General features: G+C 60.6%; 6 protein-coding genes across 6 annotated transcripts; 3 read left to right on the forward strand and 3 right to left on the reverse strand.

The window, feature by feature from the left end:
* Nucleotides 1-242: 242 nt before the first annotated feature.
* Nucleotides 243-2,690, reverse strand: VTJ83DRAFT_5145 (uncharacterized protein; the record flags this gene model as incomplete). Its single annotated transcript, XM_071011713.1, has 4 exons — nucleotides 243-376; nucleotides 454-697; nucleotides 805-1,392; nucleotides 1,440-2,690. 4 exons carry the CDS (start codon nucleotides 2,688-2,690, stop codon nucleotides 243-245), a joined length of 2,217 nt encoding a protein of 738 aa, XP_070866595.1.
* Nucleotides 2,691-3,667: 977 nt separating this feature from the next.
* VTJ83DRAFT_5146 (uncharacterized protein) lies at nucleotides 3,668-4,786 on the reverse strand (the record flags this gene model as incomplete). Its single annotated transcript, XM_071011714.1, has 2 exons — nucleotides 3,668-4,251; nucleotides 4,366-4,786. 2 exons carry the CDS (start codon nucleotides 4,784-4,786, stop codon nucleotides 3,668-3,670), a joined length of 1,005 nt encoding a protein of 334 aa, XP_070866596.1.
* Nucleotides 4,787-7,772: 2,986 nt separating this feature from the next.
* On the forward strand, nucleotides 7,773-9,218 carry VTJ83DRAFT_5147 (uncharacterized protein; the record flags this gene model as incomplete). Its single annotated transcript, XM_071011715.1, has 4 exons — nucleotides 7,773-7,925; nucleotides 8,033-8,137; nucleotides 8,244-8,629; nucleotides 8,702-9,218. 4 exons carry the CDS (start codon nucleotides 7,773-7,775, stop codon nucleotides 9,216-9,218), a joined length of 1,161 nt encoding a protein of 386 aa, XP_070866597.1.
* Nucleotides 9,219-10,224: 1,006 nt separating this feature from the next.
* VTJ83DRAFT_5148 (uncharacterized protein) lies at nucleotides 10,225-11,351 on the forward strand (the record flags this gene model as incomplete). Its single annotated transcript, XM_071011716.1, has 3 exons — nucleotides 10,225-10,587; nucleotides 10,721-10,891; nucleotides 10,992-11,351. The coding sequence occupies 3 exons, from the start codon at nucleotides 10,225-10,227 to the stop codon at nucleotides 11,349-11,351; spliced, it is 894 nt and encodes a 297-aa protein (XP_070866598.1).
* Nucleotides 11,352-11,762: 411 nt separating this feature from the next.
* On the reverse strand, nucleotides 11,763-12,338 carry VTJ83DRAFT_5149 (uncharacterized protein; the record flags this gene model as incomplete). Its single annotated transcript, XM_071011717.1, has 1 exon — nucleotides 11,763-12,338. The coding sequence occupies one exon, from the start codon at nucleotides 12,336-12,338 to the stop codon at nucleotides 11,763-11,765; it is 576 nt and encodes a 191-aa protein (XP_070866599.1).
* A 1,105-nt stretch (nucleotides 12,339-13,443) lies between these two features.
* On the forward strand, nucleotides 13,444-14,755 carry VTJ83DRAFT_5150 (uncharacterized protein; the record flags this gene model as incomplete). Its single annotated transcript, XM_071011719.1, has 2 exons — nucleotides 13,444-13,685; nucleotides 13,822-14,755. The coding sequence occupies 2 exons, from the start codon at nucleotides 13,444-13,446 to the stop codon at nucleotides 14,753-14,755; spliced, it is 1,176 nt and encodes a 391-aa protein (XP_070866600.1).
* Between the last annotated feature and the right edge of the window lie 112 nt (nucleotides 14,756-14,867).

Genomic DNA, 14,867 nt, shown 5'->3' on the forward strand with positions numbered 1-14,867 from the left:
CTCTCTCTCTCTCTCTCTCTCTCTTTTACTCTCTTCTCTCTCTCTATCTCTCTCTCTCTATCCCTCCCTCTCTCTCTCATACACACACACACACACAGAGAGAGAGACGACTCAAGGTTCGAAACAAAGACAAATAGCAAGAAAGCCAAGGCAACAGGGCAAACAAGACACGGCTCTACTGGATGGGCATCATTGTTGGCTTGCCAAGCCGGGCTCCTCGTCTTCGACGGGCCGTACCGATGTTACGAGGAGTCTGGCGCCTCCGACTTTGGTGTATCCCGGCCAGAATCACGAGCCTGTTCGGCCTCGTCGTCGGTCTCGCCATGCGAGGTCGGGGCTCTGTGCGTCCTGGGCTCCGCAGGCACCAACACCGAGTCTAGCAGCCGGTCAGCAGGAGCAACATGCCAAGGACGCACCGCATTCATGGTGATAATTCTTGATCCGTTCACTCACCGCCGCTTAGTCGCAGGCCCGCGAAGCGCTTGCACGTCTCCAGGCCGTTGCTCAGCACCTCGAGTTGCCTCTCGAGCTGCTCGCGTTCTGCGCGAACTTCCTCCGTCTCGCCCGCGATGCGCGCAACCTGGTCGGGGGACATGTCAAAGATGGACGTAGGGGAGAGGATGTTGCGCAGCGCTGCGACGAGCTGTCCTTCGATGACCTCTACCGCGACGTCATCGATGAAGCGTTTGAGGGCGGTCTACCGGCGACAGTCAGGGACGTTGTTTGCCAGAAAGAAAATCAAAAAAAAAAAAAAAATCAAAGAGGCGGAGTGTCGTTCCTTGTCGCGGCGTGTCGGTGACGTACCTCGTAGTATGCGTGCAGGCAATCCAAGAGATCGTTAGCGGCGGCGCGCTTCACGTCGGTCCCGGCGCTCGTGGCCAGACGACGAGCAAGATCAACCAGGTTCTGTGGGCCGTGGATGTGGACTTGAAAAGGGTTTTTGGAGGCGTCTTTAAAGAATTGGCAGAAAACCGCCTCGATCTCCTTCTGCCGCCTCACTTGGCGCAGCTCGACGAGCTTGTCTACAAAGTGCGTGTCGTAGGTGATAGGGTGGCCGTTATGGTGGGGATTCAGCAGCTCGAGGACCTTGCTGCTCATGCCCTCCCAGATCCGCTTCATGGCCGGATCCATCACCTCGTGCTTCAGCAGCTTGGCCGTCGCGCCGTCCGCGGCGAACTTGATGACGATGGCCATGAAATCGCAGGCGGCGTTCCACACCGCTCGCACATGGTGCCGGACGATCGACTCCCACGGCCGCGACTGCTCCCGGAAGAGCTCCCTCACAAGCAGCGGGTTGAAGGTGCCGGGGAGCTCGCAGCCTCGGTTCCTGTTCATCACCTGCTCGATATGCGCGACGAAGGCCTCTCGGGTTATGATACGGTCGTCAGCGTCCTCGGTTTGCCCTCCTCGGTCCCTGGCTCGGGGGGGGGTTCGTCCACGATCTTGTGGTATCGCCCCTGGGTCCTCATCTCCTCGGCAAAGTCGTCGTTGGCGTTTTGGATGATGGCCCTCAGCCGCTGTTTGTAGCCCTGGGCGGTCATGGCATCCTCAAAGAAGCGGTCCTTGTTGTCGTAATGTCCGCAGATCGACGTCGTGACCAACATCTGGACGACATGGCTAACCTGCAGCAGGTAGGCCCGCTGCTCCCGCAGGGAGGAACGGGGGAATCCGAGCTCGTCCAGCCGTGCTTTGGACGACTTTGTGATGTTGTCCATCTCGGCCATCAGGCCCGGGAGCTCCGAGGCGATCTGCCCGAGGAGGACCCTGCTGAGGCGGTAGCGGAGCTTCTCGATGCCGCGGGACGACGAGGGCAGGGCGTTCCACGAGCCGGCGCTGAAGAACAGGGCTTCCGACTCGTTTCTCTCGGCGTGGGTCCACGCGCCCTTCTCCGAGTCCATGTTCTTGAGGACGTGCCAGCCGTGGCGGAAGACGACCTGGTGGTTCTGGGCCAGCGAGAGGTACATTCTCTCGCTCTCGCCGCCGGGGACCAGCGTGTCGGGCTTGGTGATGACGCCGAGGGTCCGGTTCCCGTCCTCGTCCGCCTCGCGGGCGAGCTTCAGGACCACCTGGTTCGCAAAGTCGTTCTTGGCCGAGACGACGGCGAGGATGATGCAGCGCGGCTCCTTCATGTAGCCCTTGACGAGGTCCTGGACGAGCTGCACGTCGGAGCGGGTCTGGTGCCGGGTCTCGGAGTGGATGAGGCCCGGGAGATCGACGATGGTGAGGTGAGGACGGTCGGGGCCGGTGATCTCCACGCGGAGTATGTCCTGCGCAAAGGCCCTGTGGGGCGTGATGCCCATGGCCAGCTTGGCGCTCTCGATCAGGTCGGGGAGGGCATCGAAGCCCGAGAGCTCCTCCCGGAAGCTTTGCAAGGCCAGCTGCTCGCTCTCGGTGCGGGACTCGTGCGGGATGATGGAGACGCGGGCGCTGGAGTGCGGCGCCCTGCGCAGGACCAGCTCCGTCGGGAAGCGGGTGCAGAGGTTGCTCTTGATGGGAAAGGAGACGCCCGAGAGGGCCTCCAAGACGGAGCTCTTGCCCGAGGACTGGTCGCCACAGACGATGATCTGCGGAAGGGACACATAGTTGCTGAGGCCCTGCAAGCGGAGCTTGTCGATGGCGTCGAGAAGGGCGAGCTGGTCTTCGGTACACAGCTTCCTCAGGGTCTCGTTGGAAAACTCGGCCGCCGCCATGGTGGGCGTGGACGGCGCAAGGGGTACGATGAATGCTATTAATTACTATGGCTGAAGCGACGAGAGGAAGCAAGTCCGGGCTCGCAAAGACGGACGGCCAAGGTTGGGTTTCTCAGGGACCGAGGGGAATAAGAATACTACCGAAAATGCATTCTCTGGTCGGGGAGAACGTCTCTGATTGATATTGCCACCTCATCAATGGATGGGATTTGTCGCCTACCAAGAAGCTGTGATGGAATAGGAGGGTTGATCTTGGTGGAGATGATGATGGGACTCGAATGATGTATGAATACCCTTAGGTAAAGAGGCAGCGCGAGAGGAGGAGCCCATGAGCGCTGTTTGGGTTGCTTTTGGGTTTCCAAGGAGAATCACCTACTTATGCGAAGAGGAAAAGGAAAACGGCCCCTGGGCTCACTTCTATTCGTAGCCAAGACGTGCGTCCAATGGAGGAGTCAAAATGGCAGGTTGCACAACGTTCTGCGGCCCAAGGTGGCAGGCCTCACGGCATGAGACTTGCATAAAAGAGCAATTTGTTACGCAATATACCACGCCTGCCTCTCCGGACCCTTTCCCCCCCCCCCCCCCCCCCCAACCACGGAGGACCGCACCGCGGCGCCGTGAAAACGGCCCCCTTGAACCCTGCGACGGAACGGAGCTATGGTTGCTGACCCAGCGCGATTTCATCAAAGGATGTCCAATTTTCCACCCGGGTATTATTCATTATTACAATAACGTGAAGACTGAGCTGGGCTATTCCCGTTGCTTGTTTGTTTGTTTGTTTAGCACTCGACATGTACGCAGTACGATGAATATCCCCATGTTCGACTTCCCCCACCCCCTCCCCCCCTGCGGCAAGGAAAAAAAAAAAAAAAAAACCTCCAGCCAGCATGAAGGATGAATGATCCGATCCCATCACGAGCCCTCTTCTCATTCCTAGCCAAGCCAGGCGGCCTGCTATGGCTTCCACCACCCCTCCCTCACTCGGCGATCCTCACCACAATCTTGCCCGCGTTCTTGCCCAGCTTGAGCACCTCGAAAGCCTTGGGCGCGTGCTCCATGTCGTACACATGATCAATCACCGCCCGGATCTTCTTCTCGGCAAGCCACCGGGCCAGCTGCTGCAGGTGCTCCTGCTTGTTCTGCGGCGTAAACAATTGGTACCTTCGCTGTCCGCCGCCCAGGAACGAGGGCAGCAAGCTCCTCGACATGATCGACTTGGCGGTCGCCAGGCTCAGGGGCGCGCCGACCTGCACGAACAGCCCCTGCGGCAGCAGGAAGTCGTCGGCGGCCTTGTACAGGTTCTCGGGCAACCCCACGTTGTCGACGACGAGCGAAAAGACCTGGCCCCTGGCCCGGAGCGTTTCGGCCACGTCGGTGGCGGTGTAGTTGATGATGTCGTCGGCGCCGAGCGAGCGGCAGAGGTCGATCTTGCCCGGCGAGCACGTCGTGGTGACGTGGCAGCCCAGCGCCTTGGCGATCTGCACGCCGAATGTGCCGGTGCCGCCCGAGCCGCCGTTGATGAAGATTTTGTCGCCGGGCTTGACGTGGGGCGAGATGGCCTCTGCGGCGGGCGTCTTGGTTAGCGACGTGGTCCGTGCGTTCCTTCCTCAGAGGTGGAAGGAGGAGGAAGAGGAGGAGGAGGAGGAGGAAGAGGAGAGGATGGCATGTTCGTTACCGTATTCGGTCAGGCCGGCGACAGGCGTGGCGGCGGCGTCCTCGACCGACACGCCGTCAGGGACGTGAGCGCAAGCCTTGGTCGGGACGACAATGTACTCGGCCAGGGTCCCGTGCTGGGTCACGCCGAGGTTGCCAAAGACAAGGTCACCGATGGCAAAGTTGTCGACGGTCGACGTGGTCTGCACGACGCGGCCGCAAAAGTCCATGCCGGGGGTCGCGGGGTGGCGGACGGCGAGCTTGGAGAGGACGCCCAGCTCGGCCACCTTGTGGTCGGCGGGGTTGAGGCTGGCGGCGAGGACGCGGACGAGCAGCTCCGAGTCTCCGAGCTTGGGCGAGAGGGTAGGCACGGGGGCGGAGGGGTTGAGGACGAGGTTCTTCTCGAGGCCGCCCGCGGCGGTCGAGTACTCCCATGCTTTCATTGTCGTTGGCACCGAAGTGGCCGTCATTTTCCCCCCCTTCTTTTGCGTTTGAGCGATGGATGGATGGATGGATGGATGGATGGATGGATGGATGGATGGATGGATGGATGCTGTTGACGATTCGGAGGGAAACTTGTCGGTTCACCGATTTTGTAGCGCTTTTTTCTTTAATGGATGCGCACGCAATGCTGATGCTGCTGCTGCTGCTGCTGCTGCTGTTGTTGATGATGATGATGTTTAGGGACTAATATGCATTTGCGTTCTCTGTGGGGGGGAAGGGGAGCACGTCGGCCGATCCAAGGTTGGACTTTTTATAATTCGTCACTAGCCATCGTCTACACAGTACCCAAGGACGCTAAAAATGGGGTGATGGCAGAAACGGGCCACCCTCCGTTCGACTGGATCGCATCTTGCTTGGCTTGGGCGAGTTTTTCGGGTTGGGTTGGGTGATGTAACCCATTTCTGAGGATGATGTAACCCATGCAAGAGGCAGAGGCAGATGCTTGGGAAGAAGATCGTCAGCGTGAAGACGTGACCGAAGACCAACCAGACCCTCCCCCGGGCTCCCTGTCCATCCCATCCTGTGGAGTGGCTGCACCCGTTGGGTCATTATTGACAAGACCCAGAGAGTCGAGTCTAACAGGGTTAGGGTCAGAAGTGGTTTTGTTTGGGTGATGGTGTGCATGATCATGGCCTCGTCACCCAACTCGGTGGCCTGTTGCATCACGCAACCACCTATATACCACATGGGCTGGTGTGATGCAGAAGCAGCATACCTTATCCCATTTCCATTTCCATGGCTCGGCGGGCGACAAGAACCTGGTTGGAAAGCATCCGAGCGTTTAAGGAGGGCCGAGAGGGCTGAAGAGCGACTTTGTTCATGGGGCGTCCACGGGGTGTGATGATGACTACCTAATACCTCTAGGGATGATGATAACGTCAACCCCACCAACCCCCCCTTACCTACCACTATAGATAGGTGACGAACCGGAAGCCTGCCTGCCTGATGATCTGCCTGATGATGGAGGACAGGAGGATGGAGGAGGGTGGAGGAGGGTGGAGGAGGGTGCAGAAGGGTGTAGTAGGAGGCACACATGAGGCACCCACCAACACGTTCGTTGAGGGAAGATGCAAGAGGGGACCGTGCAGAGAGGGCTTCACCTTGTGGGTGGAGGTTTCAACTGTCAACCGGCGTTTGCCATCTGGGGATCTCCCACGTTCCAGGTTGTTTTGTTGTGGGAGCTAAACCAGGTGCCGCCCGTCGCCACGGGAGCGGGAGTCGGCACTCCAGGTCGCATGGCTCGCGGGCTCCACTCTACATTTCGCCCTCTCCCGGCCGGCTAGTGAATACCTGGTGGGTGAACTCAGGTACCCAGCCCAGCCCCGGTCACCCACCCTTCTCCGCTCCCGCGCCAGGTCCAGTGATAGGTACCTACCTAGGTACTAATGTTACCTAGGTAGTTCGTTCTGTCCACGGCAGTTACCTTGGTTAGCTGCCCCAAAATAGGTGGACCCGGCATCCCGGGGGCGGATCGCCCCGGAACGAAAATCGCCCCCCGGACCTGAGGAAGCACGCGTGCCTGTGGAAGTGTGTTGCTTGGGTTCTTTAAAGGCGAGCCCTGGGGCCGGGGCCGCCCTTCATTTCTCTCTTCTCTTCTCGCCCTCCAGATTTCGCGGGTGGGATCCCCCAACCCGGGCCAGGCACCAAGAGAGGAAAAGAAAGTGAAAAAAAAAAAAAAAAAACATCCACAGAGCTCCTACCACTCACTGCCTGGCTTGACCTAGTAAGGTAATACCTAATTAGGTACTGCCTGTCCGCCCCGGGTTCACCAGTGGATCAGATCACATGTGGTTTTGTTCTTCTCCACCCAAGACCGGGCCTCCGGCATCCCGGCAAGATGGAACTAGTTTAACTACATACCTTTCCCAACAACATCTCGTGGAGGGTCGGCTAGAGCCCAACCTCCCGATGCGGCATCTGCCTGCGCTTCCCCAAGCCGCCGGAGCTTTCGCCATCCCCAGGCGGCCGTTTGCAGTCCATCCCAGCCGAAACGGCCAAAACGGCCAAAAACGGGACAATCGACCTGGCCGCCCTGGCTAGCCCGCATCGAACGGCGGGAGTTCGGACACTAGTGGGCGGGACTAAGTTTCTTGGGTTGCAGTCCCGCTAGGCGTGTCTGCTTGGTGCGCGCCGCGAGGTATCAGTAGGACCCATTGATCTACACCCAAGAGGGGACTCCCTGGCTGGCTACAGGCCGTCTCCCGAATCCTCGACATGTGGTTCCGCGGGGTCGCATAGGCGAACGCGACGCATGCATGAAGGTGCCAGGGCAAAACCTGCAGCTTGGTCGGTTGGAGGTATCCACCAGGAACCAAAACTCTGTGACGTCTAGTCCAGGAGAAAGAAGCTCTGCCACAAACGCGTCCGCCGGCGTGGCCGCACGCGACGAGGGAATCCAAGAAAAAAAAAAAAGGACCTGGGAGAAAATGCGCAAACGATATCAACTCTAACCCCCCCCCCCCCTCCCCTCCTCTCCCCTCCTCTCCCCTCCCCCCAACGACGGAGCGACTTGCCCATCTCAGGCACGACAAGCCTTGTTGCGACATTGTCCCTCAAAGCCGAGGCATTCCGGATCCCTACCCACGGACCCTCTCGACGGCCGAAGCCGCAGACGGGCCTGGCGATCCATGGAGGGCCGGAGCCTCTCCGGATTTTCATCGCGGCTATAAGCCTCGCCTTGTGACTCGATCCAGAACGCCAGGGCTCACTCCCGTCGTCCCCTCCTCCGCCTGCCAGGCCGGCTCGACCAGCGACCGCGGTTGGCGTCTCGCTGCGATAGACCGCCCGGCAAATCCTACCCGCCGCATCTTTGCTGCCGTGCGCCCGCTGAGCCGCCCTGGGTTCGGCATCACCACCAAGGACGCTCGTGCTTGCGACCCAGCCGCCGTCCGTCGGCCCGCGGCGGGCCTGCCCGACATCTTCATCATGCCGCCCGTTAGCCGCCGCGGCTACCAGCTAGCCGTGGTCAACATCACGGCCCTCGCCCTCGCCACCACCGTCCTGGCTCTCCGTTGCTATGTGCGCGCTTTCCTGCTGAAAGCCTTTGGAGTCGACGACTGGCTGATGCTCGCTGCCACGGTACGTCACGTCACGCCTTCGTCCTCGCCAACCGACGGATCCCCATGCGCGGTCCCGGGTCCCGGGTCCCGGATGCTAACCACCTCCCTACCCACCCCCCGGTCCAGGTGTTCTTTGCCTTGTACTGTACCGCCTCCCTCTTGGGAGTTTCCCACGGAACCGGCCACTATGTTGCGGACCTCACCCCCGAGGAGGAGTCGACGGCCAGGATGGTGAGCGAAGCCCACGCCCATACCTTACATGCCTCCCTCCCCCCCCCCTTCTCCTACCCTACCCATGGTGCCGAACCACGAGCTAATAACGACCACCCGGCTCCAGTTTTGGTGGCATTGCTACTTTACCTACGCGCTCACCATGCTGTTCGCCAAGATGTCCATCGCCTACTTTTTCAGCCGCATCACCATCCGGAAGGTGCATCGATACATCCTCATCGCCACCACCGTCATCACCATCATCAGCAGCTTCTCCTTCTTCTTCGCCTGCATCTTCCAGTGCTGGCCCGTGAGCTACTTTTGGGACAAGCGCACCCAGTCCGGCAAATGCATCCCCGACCGCATCATCATCGCCCTGGCCACGCTGATCAGCGCCATCAACCTCCTCACGGACGCCACGTTTGCCCTGATGCCGGCGTGGATCGTGTCGCGCCTGAACATGAAGCTAAAGAGCAAGCTGGCGCTCGTGGCTCTGATGGGAATGGGCTGCGTGTGAGCTCCGCCCCCCTCCCTTCAAAAAGCCTCCGCAGATGCTGACGAGACCCCCGCCGAAAAAAACAACAGCGCCAGCGCGGCCGTCCTCGTGCGTATGCCCTACCTCCACCTGATCGGGAGCGACGAGTTTCTCCACGACTCCTTCCAGGTCGCCGTCTGGTCGAGCGTTGAGCAGGGCCTGGCCATCACCGCCGGCTGCCTGGCGACGCTCCAGCCCCTGGCCAAGCTCATCGGCCACAAGCTCGGCCTGCGGCCGCACCCCTCCGCGTCGTGGAGGGAATCCGACCACCCCGGCTCCTCGCACAGGAACCGCGCCGGCATCTCGGTGCGCACCGAGTTCACGCACCGCACCGAGGTCCTGGACGACATGGCCGACGGCCGTGGCGCCACGGCGGGCAAAGGGGACCCGCCGGAGCTGCCCCTCGGGGTGATTGCGTACTCGGCCACGGGGTACAGCACGAGCGAGGAGCACCTCAGGGCGGGCGCCCTTCCCATCTTGGACGAGGTGTCGTCCAAGGATGTGGAAAGGGGGGGCAGAAATCTCCGCGAGGGAAGCAAGATATCCAGAGCCTTTCTTGGGAGATGATGAGGTGGCTTGTCGTTGGGGCGCGATGCGTTCGGCGTCCCTTTGAGACGTGCAGTTACGTCCATCCAGATCCGGTAGAATTGAAGTTTTTTTTTCTTTCTTTTTTCTTTTTTTTTTTTTCTTTAAAATGACCGGGAGGCCAGTGGGTGGTTGGGTTCCCTGCCGTGAACTTTTGTGCGAGGATGGAGGAGACCGAGGATGGGGTTGAAGCAGAGGGATGAACCGATCCTCCGAGCCAAACGTTGGGGTCCATGGGAGACGTGAACGATCGACGCGGCCCTCAAAAAGGGGCTGTTGGTGGCCGTGGCTTTGGAATCATGGAAACGAACCCGAGGTGTAATACAAGAAGAATCCATAGTACGCGTGCACAGAGGCCATGGACTGGTGTCAAGGCCGGCTTGGTGCGCCTTTTTCCTGACCTTGCGATGCTTCTCCTATCGAGGATCACTCATCAAACGTTGTGTTGCTCCGTGCCGACCGCCTTCGCGTTCCGTTGGGCCGCCTTGGCTTCTCTCTATGGCGGTCGGCGGAACAGATTCCCCTCAGCCCCTGCATGATTAGTAAACCGGGACCGCACACGACCACACACACGGCCGAGCCCATCTGCTTCGGCCTGCCTAGTTTCATGGCGTCTGGCCGTGCTAGCTGGGCGGCCAGAGACCAGCTGGTCGAGTAGGTGACGTGGACCGCGATACCTCCGTCGTCATCCGAAAGCCTTCGCACAGGGCGAGACCCAAAGACGGAATGATGATTGATCCGCATAATACAGCATGTACGGCCAGCTGCTGCGTCAAGATCACGGCTATAAAATCCCCATCATGATCATCAACAGCATATTGGACGACACGCCGACAAGCAAGCACCCTGGACAGAGCAGAGCAGCAGAAGAGCACGCTCGGAACACCATCCCCATCACCAGACCTTACTACCGATTGCTACCACAACGATTTCTACCGCCACCCCCTTTTTCAGCCATCAAGAAAACCCCCCAAGCCGCCTCGTCGCCATGCACGTCACCGTCGTCCCGGCTTCCCCCAAGACCGGCCAGGCCGCCATCCGCGCCCTGCTCGCCGACCCTCGGGCGCCCACCGTCAGAGGCTATTACCGCGACGCGACCAAGGTCCCTGCCGAGTTCCGGTCCAACCCGCGCTTCGAGGCCGTGAAGGGCGACGTCGAAGATGCGGCCTCGCTGGACTTTGCCGGCTCGGACGCCGTCCTGAACATCACCCCGCCCCTGTTCGACGAGAGGGACGTCGTCGAGCACGCTCGCCACGTGTCGGAGAACGTCAAGGCGGCCGTCAAGAAGGCCGCCTCCGTCAAGCGCCTCGTGTACCTGTCGAGCGTCGGGGCCCAGTATGATCACGGCACGGTCGGTTGCCCGCGGAAAACACGCACAACCCCCCCCCCCCCCCCCCCCCCTTCCCTGCATTCGTGCTCCATCCATCACGATCCATAAAAGAATCCCCGGTTCATGAACCTAACCCTATACTAATAATCACCAGGGCGAAATCCTCTCCAATCACGCGGCCGAGGCCGTCCTCAAGGACGCGGCGCCCGAGGTCGTCTTTGTGCGCTGCACCTACTTCATGGAGAACTGGGCGATGGGCCTGGAGACGCTGGCCCAGGGCTTCTTCTTCACCACGCTCACGCCGCCGGACCGCCCCCTCTCCATGGTATGACGCTCCCTCCCACGCCGGCGGTTCCCTTCCTTCTCCTCCTCCTCCTCCTCCTCCTCCTCCTCCGAGGCAACGCTGCTAACCGCGCCGCAACCAGGTCGCCGTCCAAGACATCGCCGCGGAGCTCGCCTCGGCGCTCCTCTCGGCCGGCGCGGCCCTGCCCGCCCGCCCGTACGCCTACGAGCTCCACGGCCCGCGCGACTACACCTCCAACGACGTGCGCACGGCGCTCGAGGAGGCGGCCGGCAGGACCCTCGACATGAAGGCCGTCCCCCGGGAGGGCCTGTACGACTTTTACGCGGCCGTCTTCCCGCCCAAGGTCGCGCAGCTGTACGCCGAGATGAACGCGAGCTACCTCGAGGGCGGCATCCTGGACGAGAACCCGCGGCCGACGGGCGAGGTGAGGCGCGGGGCGACGGAGCTGGGCGACGTGTTTCGGGGCTTGGTGCAGGGTTAAGAGAGAGCGGGAGGGAACGCTTGGGGGGGGGGGGGCAGAGCGGTATTCTTGTTATTCTCCCACCCGCCATCGTCAACCTTTACAGCCTCGTGAATACACTTCTTGTCAGTAGATTTGTAGTTTTCCCCTTTTTCTTTTTTTTTTTTTTCTCTTTTTTGATTTGAAGAATCTTTGGAGAAGTCGTTTATGCTGGAAGCATGGCTAGAATACCATAACATGACCAAACTTCAACGCCATGACGAAGCGAAAAGACAAGGAAAAAAAATCCACCAGGAGCGAGAAGCCGACGACGTGCCCAGCTTTCCAGTTTGATTGACGGCCAACTCCCCTTCCCGCCCATCCTCTTCCAAGCCAGCCCCTCCTCTCTCATGTGTTTATGCTCCGTCGCCACCCGCCCGTTCTCCTCAAATATCATGGATTCTCGTCCCTCGACCCCCTTCCGCTCCAAAATTTCTTATTCACCTTGTCATCCTCGGCCGGATCCGCCCGGATATGCCTCTTATCAAACTCCCTGTTGTGCTCGTCCACCTCGGCCTGCTGCTCGGGCGTGAGCCGCGGCTTGTTGCCCGGCACGCTGGCGTTGGTGATCTTGGGCTGCGCCGGCGGGCTGCGCGAGCTCTCCAGCGGGGGCCCGCCTCCCGTCGCCCCGCGGGCGTCGCCGGTCGCGAGCGCGTCCGGGAGGATCGAGCCCGCCGTCGGCGACGACCCGGTCTCGACGGCTTCTTTGCTGCGCGACCCGCCGGCGGCGGCGCTGGGCCCTTCGGCGGCCTTGGGAGAGGATACGTCGCCGTGGGCCGACGACGAGGCGTGGAAGGAGGAGGAAAGGATATCATGAGGGGAAGTCCGTCGTGGTGCCGCAGCAGCAGCAGCGGAAGCAGCAGCAGCAGCAGAAGCAGCAGCAGCAGCGGGAGCCATCGCTTGCCTCCTCAGAGCCGAGGCGAGCATGGGAGCTCTGCTCACCAAGGATCCGAGAGTGAGGGGAGCCATGATGTCGTGTTGTGTGGTGCCAAGGTTGTGTGATGAAGGGGGAATGTTTTATTAGGCGTAGTCATTCAAACAACTTTTCCCACTCGTAGCACGCTCGACCGGACCATGACGGAGAATGGTAATTAAGCTTACGGGGAGAGCAGCTTTCGTTGGTATGACATCAGAGTCGCCACCAGGGCCCTCTTCCTTGGTCAGGGTAACGAAACTTGCAGCTCCGGCCCAGGATGATAGGTAGGCTTCCTATCAACCACCCGTTGGTGAAGAACGACATAATACTCAGGGGAGCACTAGGGTCGGTTAGTTGCTCATGACTACCTAGTTCAGGTACCTATCCAAGGTACCAAAGGTATAAGGTATTCGTTAGATAGCTGATCAAGGAAACATGGCTTTGTTGTTGGGGGAAATGGAAGCCATGCCAAGAGGAGCCAAGATGATGCCAAGTTCATAAGCATTGCCCGGATCAACAGACAACAGCATCGGTGCCCCCCCAAAAAAGGAACATAGTAACTAACTGAACTAGTTCACTCAAGTACCTTAGACAACGGAATGAATGAATTGCAAAACTCTTCAGGTCGGGTGTCTTGCTTGACCTACAAACCGCAGCACAGATTCGGATTCTATATATCCAGATTTCCATCCAATATTAGTTGCGTTCTTATGCTAGATACTATGTGTGTAAACGTTGTAAGAAGAGTTATAAGATCTGTCGTCGCCAAGGGCGGCGCACCGTACTCCAGGTGGGACGGCGCGACACCAAGCTTAGTGCCATGTACGTTAACTAGTTAGTTAGTTCCCTACGCTAAGTATGGAATAGAGGAGAGAGAGACCCTCTCGACCCAGCGTCGCATTGAAACGCAGAAGCGAGGCCCTAGCCCCTGACCCCCCGACCCCCAACCCCCCGTGCAACCTCGGATGCCGATTTTCCCAGCCCTTGAGCTCATTCTGGCGTTGAGCGAGCTGCCGCGGGGGCTGCCGGTGTTTTTGAGAGCTTCTATCGCTGTTTGCTTCGCCAGGCTCAGGGTGAATTACACGCTCTCACCTCCGCCCCTGTTTCTCTCTCTCTCGCCCATCGCATCGCCAAACCCCGCCCCCTCTTTCACTCGCCATGGCCGAGGGAGGCGTTTCCGCCGAGCCCACCCGAGCCGGCGTGGTTGCTCGCAACCTCGTAATCAAACAGCTGCCGCTTGGGAAACGCATCCGATACTACGCCGCCGCCGTCCTCCTGTCCAAGCTCTTCCCGGTGTTGACGGCCGTGGTGGAAAGGCTCGGCCGGCTCCTGGGCTACATTTCTGCGTCGGCCCCGGATATCGTCAAGTCGTATCCCGCGCGCAAGAACCTCACCGTCCGGTAAGTCCCGCGCTTCCGGTGTTGATTCAATAAACAAACGAACGGAATCAACGAGCGAGTTGAAGCACCCAAGCAAGCTCAAGGCGGGCTGACGCGGCGGATAAAACCCTCTTCCCGCCCCCAAACAACAAAACAGCATCTTCATCCCGCCGTCAGCGACCCCGGGGGCCAAGCTCCCGACGCTCCTCACCATCCACGGCGGCGGCTTCCTCATCGGCTCCCCCTCGGACAACGACGCCTGGAACCGCCAGTTCGCCGACGCGCACTCCTTCCTGGTCGTCGCCCTCGACTACCGCAAGTCCCCCTTCTTCACCTTCCCGACGCCCGTCTACGACCTCGAGGCGCTCATCGCCTGCGTGCTCGCCGACGGGACCCTCCCGCTGGACCCGGCGCGGGTCGCCGTCGCCGGCTTCTCGGCGGGGGGCAACCTCTCGCTGGCCGTGTCCCAGCTGCCCTCGGTGCGCCCGCGGATCCGCGCCGCCGTGCCCGTCTACCCCGTCGTCGACCTCAGCGAGCCGTCGGCCCACAAGCTCCTGACCCGCCCGTACAAGCCCCGGCTCGGCGGCTTCCGCGGAAGCCCCGCCGACTTCCTCAAGCCGCTCATCGGCGTCTTCAACTGGGCCTACCTCGACGTCGGCCAGCGCACCGACGACCCGCTGCTCAGCCCCTTTTACGCGTCGCCCGACGCCCTGCCGAGCAGCGTCTTCATCGTCGCGTGCGAGCTCGACATGCTGGCCGCCGAGGCGTGGCGGATGGCGTGCCGGCTCGCGGGCAAGCCGGTGCCGAGCGACCACGCCGTGGTCGGGGCGGAGGACCACCTCGCGGGGCACGGAAAGCTGATCACCCAAGGGGACGAGAGGTACGCGTGGGAGGTGGTGCTGGAGGGCGGAAAGAGGCGGTACCGCTGGCTGCTGGTGCCGGACACCACGCATGCGTTCGATCAGGAGGGCTCGCGGCAGGTAGCGCTGGATCCCGTGTTTGCGGAGGATGCGGTGGAGAAGACCAAGCTGACGATTGATCTGATCGGCAAGTGGTTGCTCGACGGGCCGTTGAAGGTGGAGGAGGCGTAATGAGTAATCGATGGCGACTCGGGTCGCTGCCATGACAGAGGGGCGGTGGCCAAGAGCAATAGATATAGAACTGTTGGGTAACAGAGAGCCCTTTGATTCCTATGGATGATAC

This window comes from Remersonia thermophila, chromosome 4, assembly GCF_042764415.1.
Source record: "Remersonia thermophila strain ATCC 22073 chromosome 4, whole genome shotgun sequence".
Classification (NCBI taxonomy): Eukaryota; Fungi; Ascomycota; class Sordariomycetes; order Sordariales; family Chaetomiaceae; genus Remersonia; species Remersonia thermophila.